This window comes from Procambarus clarkii, chromosome 16 (genome assembly GCF_040958095.1).
Source record: "Procambarus clarkii isolate CNS0578487 chromosome 16, FALCON_Pclarkii_2.0, whole genome shotgun sequence".
In the NCBI taxonomy this organism is placed as follows: Eukaryota; Metazoa; Arthropoda; class Malacostraca; order Decapoda; family Cambaridae; genus Procambarus; species Procambarus clarkii.
The window spans coordinates 26199739-26214169 of NC_091165.1; the positions used below are offsets into that span (position 1 = coordinate 26199739).

General features: G+C 41.4%; 1 protein-coding gene across 2 annotated transcripts; it reads left to right on the plus strand.

Moving 5' to 3' along the window:
• Positions 1 to 337: 337 nt before the first annotated feature.
• Positions 338 to 13756, plus strand: LOC138365189 (uncharacterized). 2 transcript variants are annotated; one of them, XM_069325351.1, is made up of 5 exons: positions 338 to 592; positions 5245 to 5410; positions 7916 to 8079; positions 10761 to 10917; positions 13522 to 13756. In XM_069325351.1, the coding sequence occupies exons 1-5, from the start codon at positions 577 to 579 to the stop codon at positions 13739 to 13741; spliced, it is 723 nt and encodes a 240-aa protein (XP_069181452.1). In that variant the 5' UTR covers positions 338 to 576; the 3' UTR covers positions 13742 to 13756. The 2 variants fall into 2 exon arrangements, with proteins under 2 accessions (XP_069181452.1, XP_069181453.1); XM_069325352.1 differs by lacking the exon at positions 338 to 592 and adding an exon at positions 4866 to 5075.
• The last annotated feature ends 675 nt before the right edge of the window (positions 13757 to 14431 follow it).

A 14431-nucleotide genomic window follows, 5' to 3' on the forward strand; every position in this document is an offset into this window, starting at 1 on the left:
TATATATATATATATATATATATATATATATATATATATAATATATATAAACATAGAGTTTAAGAGAAATTACAATCTTGTAAAGCCACTAGGACGCATAGCGTTTCGGGCAACATTATCAACTTCTATTGTCTCGTTATGGTCATAATTTTGATCTGCCCGAAACGCTATGCGTGCTAGTGGCTTTACAAGAATGTACCTTCTTGTATATAAATAAATAAATAATAGTATTTTGAAAAACGAGAACAGCAGCGAACACAGGCCAGCACATATTTATATACGAAAGGGTTCGAACATACACAAACTTGTTTGTGACGAACTGTTTTTACGGTATCGGAGACGGGTGTGTACGATTCGAGCAGTGGTGGTGGTGTTGGGCTCCCAGTCACCAGTGTGACAGTGGTCGTCAGTGTTGGAGCTGCAGCAGGGCCCATACTACATCCCCGCTCACTTCGAATTTGTTCCTCCACTAGCTGGGTATAGTTTCATTACAACAACGCTGTGTCTTCAAATTCGGACTGACAGGGCGAATACAGCCGAGGCCGTTGATACCAACAGCAACGAGAGACCGTGAAGATGCCTCTCCCTAGAGGTGAGCCATTTGACTTGTTATTAAGAACATAAGAACAAAGGCAACTGCAGAAGGCCTATTGGCCCATACGAGGCAGCTCCTATCTATAACCACCCAATCACACTCATATACTTGTCCAACCCGCGCTTGAAACAATCGAGGGACTCCACCACCACCACGTTACGCAGTAATTGGTTCCACAAATCAACAACCATGTTACCGAACCAGTATTTACCCAGCTTTCCTAAATCTAAATTTATACCCATTGTTTCTTGTTCTGTCTTGTCTTGATACTTTTAATACCTTATTAATATCCCCTTTGCTATGTCCTTTCATCCACTTCTAAACCTCTATCATTACTCTTTGTATTTTGAAATGTTAATAGTTGAGTTTGGAAACATTTTGGCATTAACTTTACTTGAACATTTATAAAAACAAAAATATGTTCTTGACAATTGCACCAAGATGTTTTTGCCAAAAATTGGTGCACAGTGCAGGGGTTAACCTGTTCCCCCCCCCCTCCTATCTCTGGGCACAAAAAGCTCTATCCAGATACCTCGCCTAAGAATCTCCAACAACCAAAATTTGCTTAGGTGGTACTTTTACAATGTGAACACCTTGAGGGACCTGTGCTCCCTTCGTTGTCTTGACTTTTGTGGGAACTTCAGTCTCCCCCACAGCATTCGTCTTCCAGGACGGCGAATGGGTGTGAAGTCTTTACGACATCTGTAGGCGGTTTTGTCAAAGTCTTCTTAAGACCCCCATCCTTTACGACATTCCAAGATGACAAATTTCTACTGCTGCACTCCTTATTTGCTGCTCTGCACTCCTGATTTGCTTCTTGATGCATTACTGACATGTAATGCGATATGTATCATTCAACCCACCATGTGGTCTCGTGAAATATTTATGCCAGATCTATAATGAATAATCTTTACAACAACCTAGTTTGTTACAACACAATAACTTACCCTTTGGCACAAAGTAGATGAAGATAGTGTTAGTGTTATCAGGTGTAGTTGCTTCCTTTTTTTTTTTTTTGAGATATATACAAGAGTTGTTACATTCTTGTAGAGCCACTAGTACGCGTAGCGTTTCAGGCATGTCCCTGGAATACGATCCCCTGCCGCGAAGAATCGTTTTTTCATCCAAGTACACATTTTACTGTTGCGTTAAACAGAGGCTACAGTTAAGGAATTGCGCCCAGTAAATCCTCCCCGGCCAGGATACGAACCCATGACATAGCGCTCGCGGAACGCCAGGCGAGTGTCTTACCACTACACCACGGAGACTGTTCCTTTACAGCACGTCTCTGCCATTTAGCTCTTATGGACTAATAAATGTATTTGTTTTTGAAAAGCATGCAAAAAGAACCTTGTTGCATGCTTCAGTTAATTATTTACCTGATATACCTGTCAATTTACCTCGACGAGGACAGGAAGCTGGCAGCTTATCACAGGTCCCTCCCATTTGTTTTGATCTTTTCCAGTTGAACTATAAAATTTAAGTGTTTTGGCTTCGACGGTAGGCGGTTCCACGGGTTATAACCCTGTGGGTGAAAAAGCATTGTTTTATCAATTCTAATATTCTACTATATATTTCATGTACCTATAATTTTCTTGCCAGTCTTTCATGTGGTACCTTATCATAGACTTTAGCAAAATCCATATATACTACATCCACTGGAAGTCCTTTGAGTAGCTGGTTAGTGTTTCTATCCCCCGATCATTATCTCATGTGTTACACTGCTTTGACAACTGGATTGAGCCCTCAGACAATCCCATGTCAGCTGACAAGGGATTTGGTTCTTTCCGAGCTTACCGGTTACTGTTCCTGATTAACGGGTGGACGACCCAGTTGAATCCATCTTGGGTTCAAACCTAATTGGGTCTTGTTTGAGATTCCCTGGCAAGTCTCTCCTCCTGCCTGCTAAGACTGCGCTGCTTGCAGCGGTGTTGTCATATGGTGTTGAATTGACACCAGTTGTTTGGGACCCTGAACTTTTTCTACGTGATGTTTACCCTGGGCAGGGTTTGGCTTAGTGCTGTCCTGGTTCCTTTTTTCTGCCAGGTTCACCACTGCTGGGACTATTGGGTTTGGACCTCACTTGCCTTTTGTTTGCTTTTGCATCACCAGCTTCCTTTCCAGACTTTGGTACTGTGGTGCCATCCTCTCATATCACTTGTGTTCATGGATGCCCCATCACTGGGTTGTGGCTTCATGACCAGTACTCACGATGTCTTCTAGAGTCAGTGGTCGGGTCCATTCCATTACGGGCACAGCATGGTGCACAAAGTTTGTGGTTGTGTGGTAGGCCCTTCGTAGGATTTGTCTTCTTTGGGCTCCATCCTTCAGCCCAATTCCGACTGCTCCCCAGAGGTTCATTTCCTGAACATTGGTGTTTCACTTCGGTCCTTTCCCCTTTGGAGCCAGACTATTCATTCTCGAGGTTTGGTTCTCTGCATGAAACGCATGGGGGTGTCTAGTATTCTTGCAATCGGGTTATCATGTTTCAGTCCCATTTTCACAGAGTGGACCATTGACGTGTCTTCTTGTTGGTTTTGCAAGACATTTGGTTGCCATGAGGTAGAACTCTTTGCTTTGGCTTGAAACCATTGACTCCAGTCTGTTCCTATGTAGCATCATTGCTCAATCGTGAGGCTTTCACGGTGGATCCCTTTCAGCCAGACTGGTAGAGATGGAGGTTCATCTATTGCTTCCCTAGTTTAGATGTTGCTCTGGGTGCTGTCCAAACTGGAGTTGTACTTGGGCAAGATGGTCCTTCTGGCTCTTTGGTGGCTGGCTTAGCCTTGGTTATTGCTTTTCTGACCAAGCCATTTTGTAGCATGCTGTTGCACCTGTTAAGCATTTGAGGGTTTCCGAATAAGGGCAGATTTTAGCTCGGAGTGTAGCTTGGCCTATGCAAGAGTGAAGGCAGTTGAGCTGTCTTGTCATGCCGGGGGATATCAAAGTTGCATTTCCAATCACTTCCCTACTCCATTCCTTCTACTTGGGAGGATGCCTTTCAATCTGTGGCTCGGCCCCGGGGCCTTAATGGTTGTCTTCCATGGGTGGGGGGTCCTTGGGGTGCCCTTTGACCGTATTTAGACTTTGGTGCCCTTTGACCCTATTTAGACTTTGGTGCCCCCTGTGAGGGGGGCTTTTGCCTCTGTGGAATAATTTTTTGTATCCCCCCCTCTGTGTATGAATTTTATTACTCTGCTGCTCTGCCCCCCCCCCCAAGATTAGTTTCAGATTGCCTAGGGAGCCGGTCGGCCGAGCGGACAGCACGCTGGACTTGTGATCCTGTGGTCCTGGGTTCGATCCCGGGCGCCGGCGAGAAACAATGGGCAGAGTTTCTTTCACCCTATGCCCCTGTTACCTAGCAGTAAAATAGGTACCTGGGTGTTAGTCAGCTGTCACGGGCTGCTTCCTGGGGGTGGAGGCCTGGTCGAGGACCAGGCCACGGGGACACTAAAAAAAGCCCCGAAATCATCTCAAGATAACCTCAAGAAGATGGCTCTTTAAATTTCATTCTGGAGGTTTCTATCTTTCTGAGTTTCACTCTGAGGCTCATATGGATACTTTTTGGTGCCTCCTGCAGGATTTGAGCCTTGCTTCCTTGATGGACCTGGTCTCTTGAGTTTGGGTTTGCCTTCCCTCTCTGGCTATGATACGAGGTGCTGGATTTATCCTGACTGGCTGACAATCCTCATTTTTTTTCCCCCTTGGGGCTTGGCAGGCGTTTTGTAATACTCATTCACTTGATTGGTGTGAGGTAATGTCTTTCAGGTGTTTTTTGGCCAGCTCTCCTTATTTGGCACCTGATGACTGCCACCTGATGATTGCTCTGGCTATGTATGTGGGCAGGAGACTACACATGCAGCTGCCTGTATTTTCTAGAGCCCATATTGCTGATGAAAACGGGGGCTCATACTTGGTTTTGTGCTTTTGGGCTTTCCAGGAACTTTTTGCTCATTGGCTACAGGAGGATGTGAACTAGCTTGACTTGTCAGGTCTGGAGGCCTTGTTGCCTCTGGTATCAGCTTCAGCAGGTTTGTATAGGATGTCTGCATCGTCCTTCATGAGTCTGTGGCAGCGTTTTACTCAGCATGTTGGCAGGCTGTGCTGGCCAAGTCTAGATTTGGTTTGGTCCTTAGCCATTTTGTCCACCTCCCTCATTTTGCCATTCCTCTTTCCTGAGGATGTTGTTCAGTTCCTTTCTACGGCTGGTTCATCATGCAGGCCTATAAGTTATTTGCTGGTTTCTTGGGGGTGTCTGTTCCTCATTTTCCAGAGGCAGCCATGTAGGGCTTGGGCCATGCCTGCTGTTGGTAAAGGTAGGTTCCTGATGGAGCCAGATTATCGGGCCATTGTGCTTCCTTCGGCAGGTCCCTTCCAGACTGGAGTCGTTCTCAGGAAGGGTGATCCTTCAGGCTGCTTGAAGGCCGGTTCAGCTTTGTTTTCCGACACCAATATCTTCAGTACCTGCACCAAATCTCTGGTAGAAAACTAAACACTTGCATTTAGCAACTTTTGTAGTCCATGTGCTGTATATATAGTAAAAATGTCTACTGCATGAATAGTGCTGCTGCAATAAAATTGCTGAAATTTTGAACATTTCTCTAAGAACTGTTTTTCAAATTGCCGTTTCTATATGCATCTTTATTTAGGAAGGAAACGAGGTCGTCTTCAAAGACAGACAGCTGCTGCCCGAAGTATCAGGCAGAGACCACTGGTGATCAGTTTGGATGGTGCGAGCTCAAGTGATGAGGCCAGAAGCCCAAGTCCCTGTCCTACTGAGGTCACTTCTAAAACACAGATGCAGCTCACTTTGAGGTATATGATTTCAATGCTCCAATCAAATAATTTTTTAAAACCTGCCACATAAACATTCAGAATCCTGTGCATGCACCTGGAGATGTATTCTGATTTGTGTTTATATTTACCACCATATTAATACCTTTATTATTCTCTTTCATCCACAGTATTTGTTTACATCAATCATTCTACCCGCTTACTTTCTGCCTTTCTAGAGACTGTAAATTAATAATATATAATTATTATTATTATAATTTTATTATATGATTATTAATATTATAATTATTATTATTACTGTATTATTATAATTATTATTTATTATACTGTATTATAATTATTATTACTGTATTAATATTGTTATACAGTAATTATTATTATTATTATTATATTATAAATATTATTATACAGTTATTATTGTGATAATATAATATTAATATAATAATAATATATGCCACAGCAGCAGCAACATATGGCAGGGGACTCCAGTGTTGACCTTGGATGTTTGTATGATTATTTCTTCAGTTTTTATTTTTTTTACTAGTATTTGTGTAATTTAACTACATTAATGCTTATGTATTTTTATTTTTATTTATAGAAGTATTTGTGAGAGTACATAATATCGATGTTCTTACATTGTTGCAAAGCCACTAACAGTGTAAAACGGGACGGGTATTAACTCTACTCTGTACTTTACCCTGTCCATGAATATGCTTACTTAACACTTTCGCGCTATCTGGACGCGCCGGCGCGTTCGGTTTCGTCTAATGTAAACGCATAGTGGACATAACGTTATGTCTACTTTTAAAATATTTGTATAAAATTCAATTTTTATCCGATTTACTTTGGGTTTGTTTCAAACTGCGCGCTATGAGGCTCTCTTTCTCACCACTAGGCTGCATAGTACAATAAGTTCATGAAAGGTGTGGATAACTTCGATCAAATGGTATTTTGTCCCAAACGGGTTGCAGGTGGGTGACTTTAGCCGTTTATACTGGTAATTCTTCCCCCATATCATATATTATATGCATATGTCTGTTTAGGGAATTTTATTCCGATCAATATACAACCAAAAATAACTGTGTGCAACAAGTATAATCTTGACAAACATAACAAAAGTAAAAATATTTCGTGTGTGTTTGACGCTCACTGATATGTTCCAGCGTTGTTTTATATTTGTCGCTATTCTAACTTACGCTTTGTTGATATTTTTTACCTATGGGTACATAGAACATTCTATTGCGAACACATTGACATAAAAATGAATGACGTACATAGAAAATTAATGTCATGAGAGTGAAATAAGTATAAACTTTCAAAGCGCCGTGCGTCGTCCCGTCACCGATACCGGGTAACAATTTCACCACTTCCCACACTCTTGCAGGCGGGCTGCATCATTATTCTACGCTTATATTCATATCACCGTGTTGGGAATTTCATTGCGAGTCCATTGATACCAAAATTAACGCTGTAGAACAAGTGTGGAGGTGATTACAATCCCAAGAGTAAAAACATTTTGTTGCTGATGGGCGCTCACGGCGAGTCATCTACGTAGTTATTTATTTGGTGCTGGTATCCCTATATGTTTCGTGACTTATTTTACTAATGTTCTTCTAGAGAATTTTATTGCGAACACGTTGGTACCAAAATGAAATACGTAGCATGAGAACTAAGGTCAGAAGAGTAAAAAGAGTATACACATTTTTGTTTTTACGCTTAAGCGATAAAAACGCAGCGCGCACATTCGGTTGGCTGAGTGACCTTTGCGGAGAGCGCGAAAGTGTTAAACTCAATTCCAAGGTACCCCAGAGCTAACTCTTAGCCAAGTCCCACGCCATGTGGTCTTAGCCACTCGATCGGCTAAGATTCTACAGCCACATGACGTCGTACTAGGTTTTCTAGCAAACTCAAGGATCTCTTTACACCGCTGCCACCAGACCATTAACCAAAAGCTATCAATTAAACAGGGTCTGGACCAATTAATCAATCATTTAACCCTTGTGGCTTAATCCCCAAATTACTTGCAAAAGGGGGATGAATTTACGTTAAGTGTGGGAATTACTCAAAACAAAGGGATATATTAATCATTGGCATGAGGAGCCGGCAGCTGTTTTGTTAACTTTGTTTAAACTTTCTATGAACATTGAAGTTGTGTGTTTTGCTTCAATTCCTTCTAGGGGGTTGCTTCTTCAGTGAGGGGTGATCATAGATCTCCAACTCAATGCATCTCTGTGAGAGGGGGGCCCAGGTTTTGGTCTCTGGTCTCCAGTAGGCTGTTAAGGACTTCTAGGGCTGATATGCTTATATGTGTGGAGCTATCTCAGAGAGGCTAGCTACAGGGAGTCATCATTTGGCCCCTCCAGAAAGCAGTCTGTGTCAAGTCCCTCTCATGCAAAATTGTAGTTTTGAATGCATATGAGTATTTATTCCATTAGGTAAATCAACATGGTAATTCTGTTCCATTTCAAATAATCATTTGTCTTGTATTTTATATTTGTTCTCTAATACTATATTTCTGTCAAACAGCCCAAATGTGTTTGGACGTGGCATCATGTCTGACTCCGATTCTGACTGTCTTGAGGTAGAGTCTATGAGGGCATCACCTAAGACCAAGGAGGTGAATTGTGCAGATGACGATGAATTGTTTTGCAGCGACTCTGTTGTCGATTTGTATGATGTGGATTATAAATGTAAGCTCAATAAATTATTTAGATAGCCTCATTTAAAAACATGCATTCATAATCTAAAAAAAAAGTATTAAATACTTTTAATGCAGATTTCCTTAAAATCACAATCAGTATTAGAAGTGAACCATTGTATTTTTAAGGTTACATGTAACCATTGCAAATCGGAAACCTAATTTATGAATATTTGTAGGAAACAAAATTGAACTGCACAGATGATGCAGGGAATAGTTATGTAGATATATATAGTACAGTGTACTTCATTAGAATGCAGTATGAGAATTAAACCACACATCAGAAGATGAGATAACAGCATTTTGGTCCGTCCTGGACCATTATAAAGTCGATTGTGATAATTGACTTGATAATGGTCCAGGACGGACCGAAAGTCGTCGTCGTCTCATCTTCTAGTGTGTGGTTTAGTTCTCATATCTTGAAGCCACATTATTGTGACTCTTTGTCTGCACGTAGAATGCGATGTTTTCATTGGTATACCCAGCTTTCCTAGCCCCTGGAGTTCTTCCTGCCCCAAGCAGGCCCAGGCAAGACCTGAGCCCTCCATCCCCCACTCCACCTCCCCCCAAACCCCTGTCAACTACACTGCAGGAGGGCGTGCCCTCTCCCCAAGCACTCCCTGCCCCCTCACCCCCAGGACTTCTTCCTGCCCCAAGCAGGCCTGAGCAAGACTTAAGCCCTCCATCCCCCACTACACCTTCCCCTGAACCCCTGGCAACTACCTCACAGGAGGATGAGCCTGCCCAAGTAGCAATGACCATGGAACAACTTCCTACACTTGTGGGGAGTGAGGGTGAAATTGGATATAAGAAAGTGAGCTTCAAGGTAATGTACTCAAACATTGATGGGATTACCAATAAAGCAAGTGAACTGGCAGAAAGGGCGCAAGAGGAAAACCCTGATGTAATAGGACTCACGGAAACAAAATTGTCAGGAGTCATAACAGATGCTGTGTTTCCAAAGTACTACTATATAGTAAGGAAATAGAGGGAAGGGAGAGGAGGTGGAGTGGCCCTGCTGATAAGGAAGGACTGGAGTTTAGATGAGATGGAAATTCCGGACTATGACGGATTCAGAGATTACATAACAGGAACTATAACAATGGGTGGACCCAAGATAATAGTGGCAGTCATTTACAACCCTCCCCTAAATGTCACAAGACCTAGACAGGAGTTTGATAGGAACAACATGGCAACCATTAATATAATAGAGAGAGCAGCTTCATTTGCCTGCAGGAATGGTTCAAGACTTTTAATCATGGGCAATTTCAACCATGGAAAGATAGACTGGGAAAATGGGGACCCACAACTTTCACGCTCATCTCCTTCTGTGTTCTGTCATGTGCTTTTTGGGCCTCCTTGAGCTGCATTCCAACTGGCTCACTGAGGATGTCTTGGCCTCTGCGGGGGCGGCTGTGCTTCCCAAGCTGTACTCGGGTATACACTATTCTCATGTGGGGGTGGCCAGTTTCCTCGCCACCCAGCTTGTGTATTGACAGGCTGTGTTGGCCCAGTCTCTGGATTTAGTTTGGACCCTTGCTGTCCTCTCCTCCTCTCCCTTTTCTCTGCTCCTTTTCCCAGAGGTGGTTGTCGACCTATTATTGTCTGTAGCAACTACTTGTTGACACCTTTCGGACCTCTTGTGACCTTAGTGGGTGTTGTCAGTCTTCAAGGCAGTTTGGAAGGGCTGGGACAGCACCCATTGTTGGTTGGGGTAGGCCATCTGCAGAATCATGAGCTGGGTTGCAAGCACTTTCCTTGGACGGTACTTCTTCATCTGGTCAGTGCCATACCTACTCCTTTCAGAAGGTTCATACCAACCCTTTTGCAATTTGCCAATATGATGGAGCAGTGTGGTGGGGGGGTAGCTATCTTGGATTGCCTATGCTGAGTCCCATGATTCATGGGCTTTTCCGGTTGTTTTCTTAGGCCTGTGGTAGCGTTTGTCAGTCCTTCCTCCTTTGGAGGGGTTTGGGTCTTTGTGGGCAGGACTGGGGGGACTGGTCTTTTTTTTTTTTTTTTTTTTTTTTTTTTTTTTTTTTTTTTCCCCCCCTCACCTTTGTCAGGTTGTCTTGGAGTGGGGGGGGTGTCTTTGGGAATGGTTGAAATGACAGTTTCTTCAATGGGTCTAGTTCCAAAATGGGATTTGCCAGACTTCCAGTTCATCCTCGATCTTTCCAGATTAAATCGGTTCATTTCTTGCCCCTCCTTTCAGATGTCCATGTTATCAGAGGTCCATCGCATGCTCCAGGCAGGGGTTTGAATGATTTTCCTGGACCTCCGGGATGCGTATTGGCACATCTGTGTTCATCTGGGGTTCAGGGACTGATTAGGCTTCGATGTGGGGTAGCAGGCTTAGGACTTTTGGATTCTCCAATTCGGACTTAGTCTGGCTCCATGCATGCTTAAATGCTTGGCTCAGGTTGTGGTGGCTCGTCTCCCTTCCCCAAATATTTTATATGCCATTCTGAATTTTGAGTTATACATATGGTTGGTTTGAAGAAGGTCTTTGGTATGATAGAGCAATCTTTGTACATAATTGAAAGATTTTTATAAATGAGTTTGTCTTTTTAGTGTTATGTAATGTCTTAAGTTAGATTACTGTTCAGTACAATTAATGAATTAGAAAAACATAATGAATGGATGTAACTTTATTTAAGTCTTTTGTTTCAGCATACCGTATGCAGGTAATGAAAACGGCTGCCAAAGAGATCAGTGCTCTGAAAAAAAGTAACATCTTGGATTCCAATGAACAACCAGATGAGTGTGAAGATCCTTCTCAGTTTCACAATGAGCAAGATGATGATGTTTGTTTGGTGGAGGAAGTAAAGTAAGTTTTACAAATTTTAAATTTCCATCTTTTGTCTACTATGAATTTGCAAATTCTCCTTTTTAGCTTTTCCCTCATTTCTCTCAATCTATTTCTATTTTTCTGGCACTCGTATCCATTTTTCAAGTTTTGACTTCTGTCGTCTTCCCCTGTTAACACTCCTTTAATTAGTTATGTTGCTTGTGGATATAAAAAATGCTCTCCAACAATTGTACTTAATTGTGTTCTATTAATGTACCAACATGCCTTGCTTTTTCCATTGAGCTCAATATATACAGTATTAATTATATGATTACAGGTTTTGGTACCTGTTAAGATCATAATAATAATATGCAGACGGTGTGGATAAATGTTTATTTCTACGGCAACACAATTGATGAAAAAATTTTTGTTTTCTTGGAAGGCCCCGTGGTGGCTGTTGCTAGCCACTTTGGTTAGCTCCTCACATATCCATTCACATCAGACCCTTGCAAGTTAGTAAGAGTATCGGGGATCAGCGGTCAAAACCTGGCCCTGCTCACAGGCACAGACAGCAGGGAATCTGTGATCACCCTGGGTGATCACAAGGGATCAAGGGTGCTGGTCGGCCGAGCGGACAGCACGCAGGACTTGTGATCCTGTGGTCCTGGGTTCGATCCCAGGCGCCGGCGAGAAACAATGGGCAGCGTTTCTTTTACCCTATGCCCCTGTTACCTAGCAGTAAAATAGGTACCTGGGTGTTAGTCAGCTGTCACGGGCTGCTTCCTGGGGGTGGAGGCCTGGTCGAGGACCGGGCCGCGGGGACACTAAAAGCCCCGAAATCATCTCAAGATAACCTCAAGATAACCCTGACAATGATAGCAGTCACCCAAAAAGGTAGGATGAGACAAAACAGACAACAGCAAGTTTACTACCTGGCAAATGACCCACCAAGTAGTTAGATGGTTCACCCTCACGCATTTCTTTATCTTGGGTGCTATCACACCCATGGGGTGTTGAAATCCATTTTGGGGGTGCTGGAAATGTTGTACAAATGAAAAATGAAAATTGTAAAAAATAAAATAATTGCTTTATTTTATATAAGAGAAAATGAAGCAACACTTAACTACTCTGATGGAAACTACAAAATTTGTGAACATTTAATTTCGGTTATGTTTGGTAAGAAGTCTGTGACACCGTGATTTGTGGACCCATTCTATATCTGTACTGTACCACAGGTACAGTACAGTACAGATCCGTTTATACCGACAACCAGAGCGCAACTCCATAGTCTCCTGAGACTGATGGATGCCTACTACTACCACAGGTATTGAATGTTTGGCATGAGGCAGCACCACTACAGCCAGTAGTAGTATAGCAGCTCAACCATCTGCTTTTTTCTGCCTTCAAAGGTGGGAGATAGTACTCGCCTAGTTGTGATTGTGGGGTTTAAGCCCACAATCTTAAGCTCTTTGGTCCTGCCTCTAGACTGGTGTATGGGGTTCCTGAGCCTATGTGGATCTATCTTATCTGCATTTGAAACTGTGTTTGGAGTCTTTCTCCATCACATTACTTCCTATTGCATTACCCTGACATTGAACAAATTCTTTCTAATGTCTGTGGTTCATTTGAGTACTAAGTTTCCACCTATGCCCTCTTGTTTGTGTTCTGCCCATGCTAAATAGATTTTTTGTCCACCCCTGTCAATTGCTCTTAAGAATTTTGTGTGATGATAATGTCTTTCATCACTCTTGTCTTCCAGAGGTGTGAGGTTTAATTCCCAAAGCTCATAACTCATACCTCATGGCTGTGGTGGTATAGCAGGTAGTAGTCTGGTGGTATAGCAGGTAGTAGTCTGGTGGTACAGGTATACCTCTGAATATTCTTTGTCTTCTGTTTAGCTTGGTATGGCTGGCTACCTGGCTGGCTGGCTACTTGGATGACTACCTGGTTACATGCCTGACTAGATGATTGTTTCCTGCTTGGATGACTGGCTAGTTGGTTCAGAGCAAACACTATAATTAAAGTAAAAAATAAACTTAAAATACACTATTTTAAGTTTTGAGGTTTCCCGCCAAAAATGCACCACATAAATTCTAAAGCAACTTTACTTTTGATATAAATAACTTGGTATTCTTTTCATTGACTGTCCCTAAGAGAGCTGCTCATTGCCTAAAAAAGCAACTGAATGCCCTGCTCAGGTAAGACCTTTTCTTGTACTCTCAAAGCCTTATTATTCAGTGCCAGTAACCTTATTTTAACAATGTTGTAAATATTATTTTATCAGTTAACCAGTCTCACTACTTAATTGGTTTTCTCTCCACATATACTAAGATGATCTATGATGTAATTCTTATGTTCTGCTTCAAAAAAAAATCCAAATTCCCATCATTTGCAATTATTTATAGCAATATTTTATAATCTTTTACCTCAACAGTTTATTTCAGCCATTCATATCTTGCTATCTGCCCTCTACCATGCTCCAATTACAAAACTAATTCATTATTGTCACCCTTACATTTTCTTGCATAGTATTCAACTTCAGATTTTCTTTAATTTGTATAATTTTATCTCGAGTCATATTTGTATTTTAAATATTATTCCCTTATGTTCTGTAAGATTAGTAAAATGTTCAAAATTTTACAGAGAAGAGAATACAATTCTAGAAGCTCCTGTATCACCCACTTTACTAGATCTCAAGGTGCCTAAAAAAAGTAAAATAAAGAAGAATAGGAATACCAAGAAAGCTCTTAATTGTTTGAAAGCATTATCCAAAGAATATGAAAAGGAAAAATTGGTAAGTGTTCTTAACAGTTTTAGAGTTAACAAATTATTTGCCAAATTCCATGATTTCACAAGTAAATAAGTAAATATGTAAATATTTAATATTTGTAGCACATTTGCTTATGGCCACACCTAGCTTAAAAGCTCCTACAGTATTAAGTTTATATGAACAAGTTTATTAACTTGTACAGTACTATGTTTATGCCTGTAAGCTGAAAACTTCTTACTAATTTAACACCTGTTTGCTTATGAATTCATATTTAGTTAATGCATTCATTGATTCATTGCAGGCTTAAATACATTATCCTTACAGTTAGTAATGTTTACAGTCCATATTTTTGTAAATTACATGTACATTATTACATATATATCTACTTACTCAACACAAAAGTGAAGAAACTGGAGTAGAAACATTCAAGGTCAACTTTACACTCCTCTGCCACACACTGCTGCATCAGCAAACCTTTGGTCTGGCATTGACTTGGGTTGCTACCCAGTCAACTTCTACAGCTCGCCAAACCATTAGAGATGTAGATATTTGTTATTTCCATGTTTCCTTATATGTTACATCCAAATTAATCATTCTGTAAGGAATAAATATTTTGGGTTTTTTTTTTTTGAGCAGTACATGCATTATTTCCTTAGCATACATACAGTATATGTATTTAATGTATAAATGCATTATTTCCTTAGCCACACTTTAGGAGTTAAGGCATTGTTTTTGTTGGTCTTTCCTCTGGCTGTCAGGTTGAGGATCTTCAAGCTCTCCTCT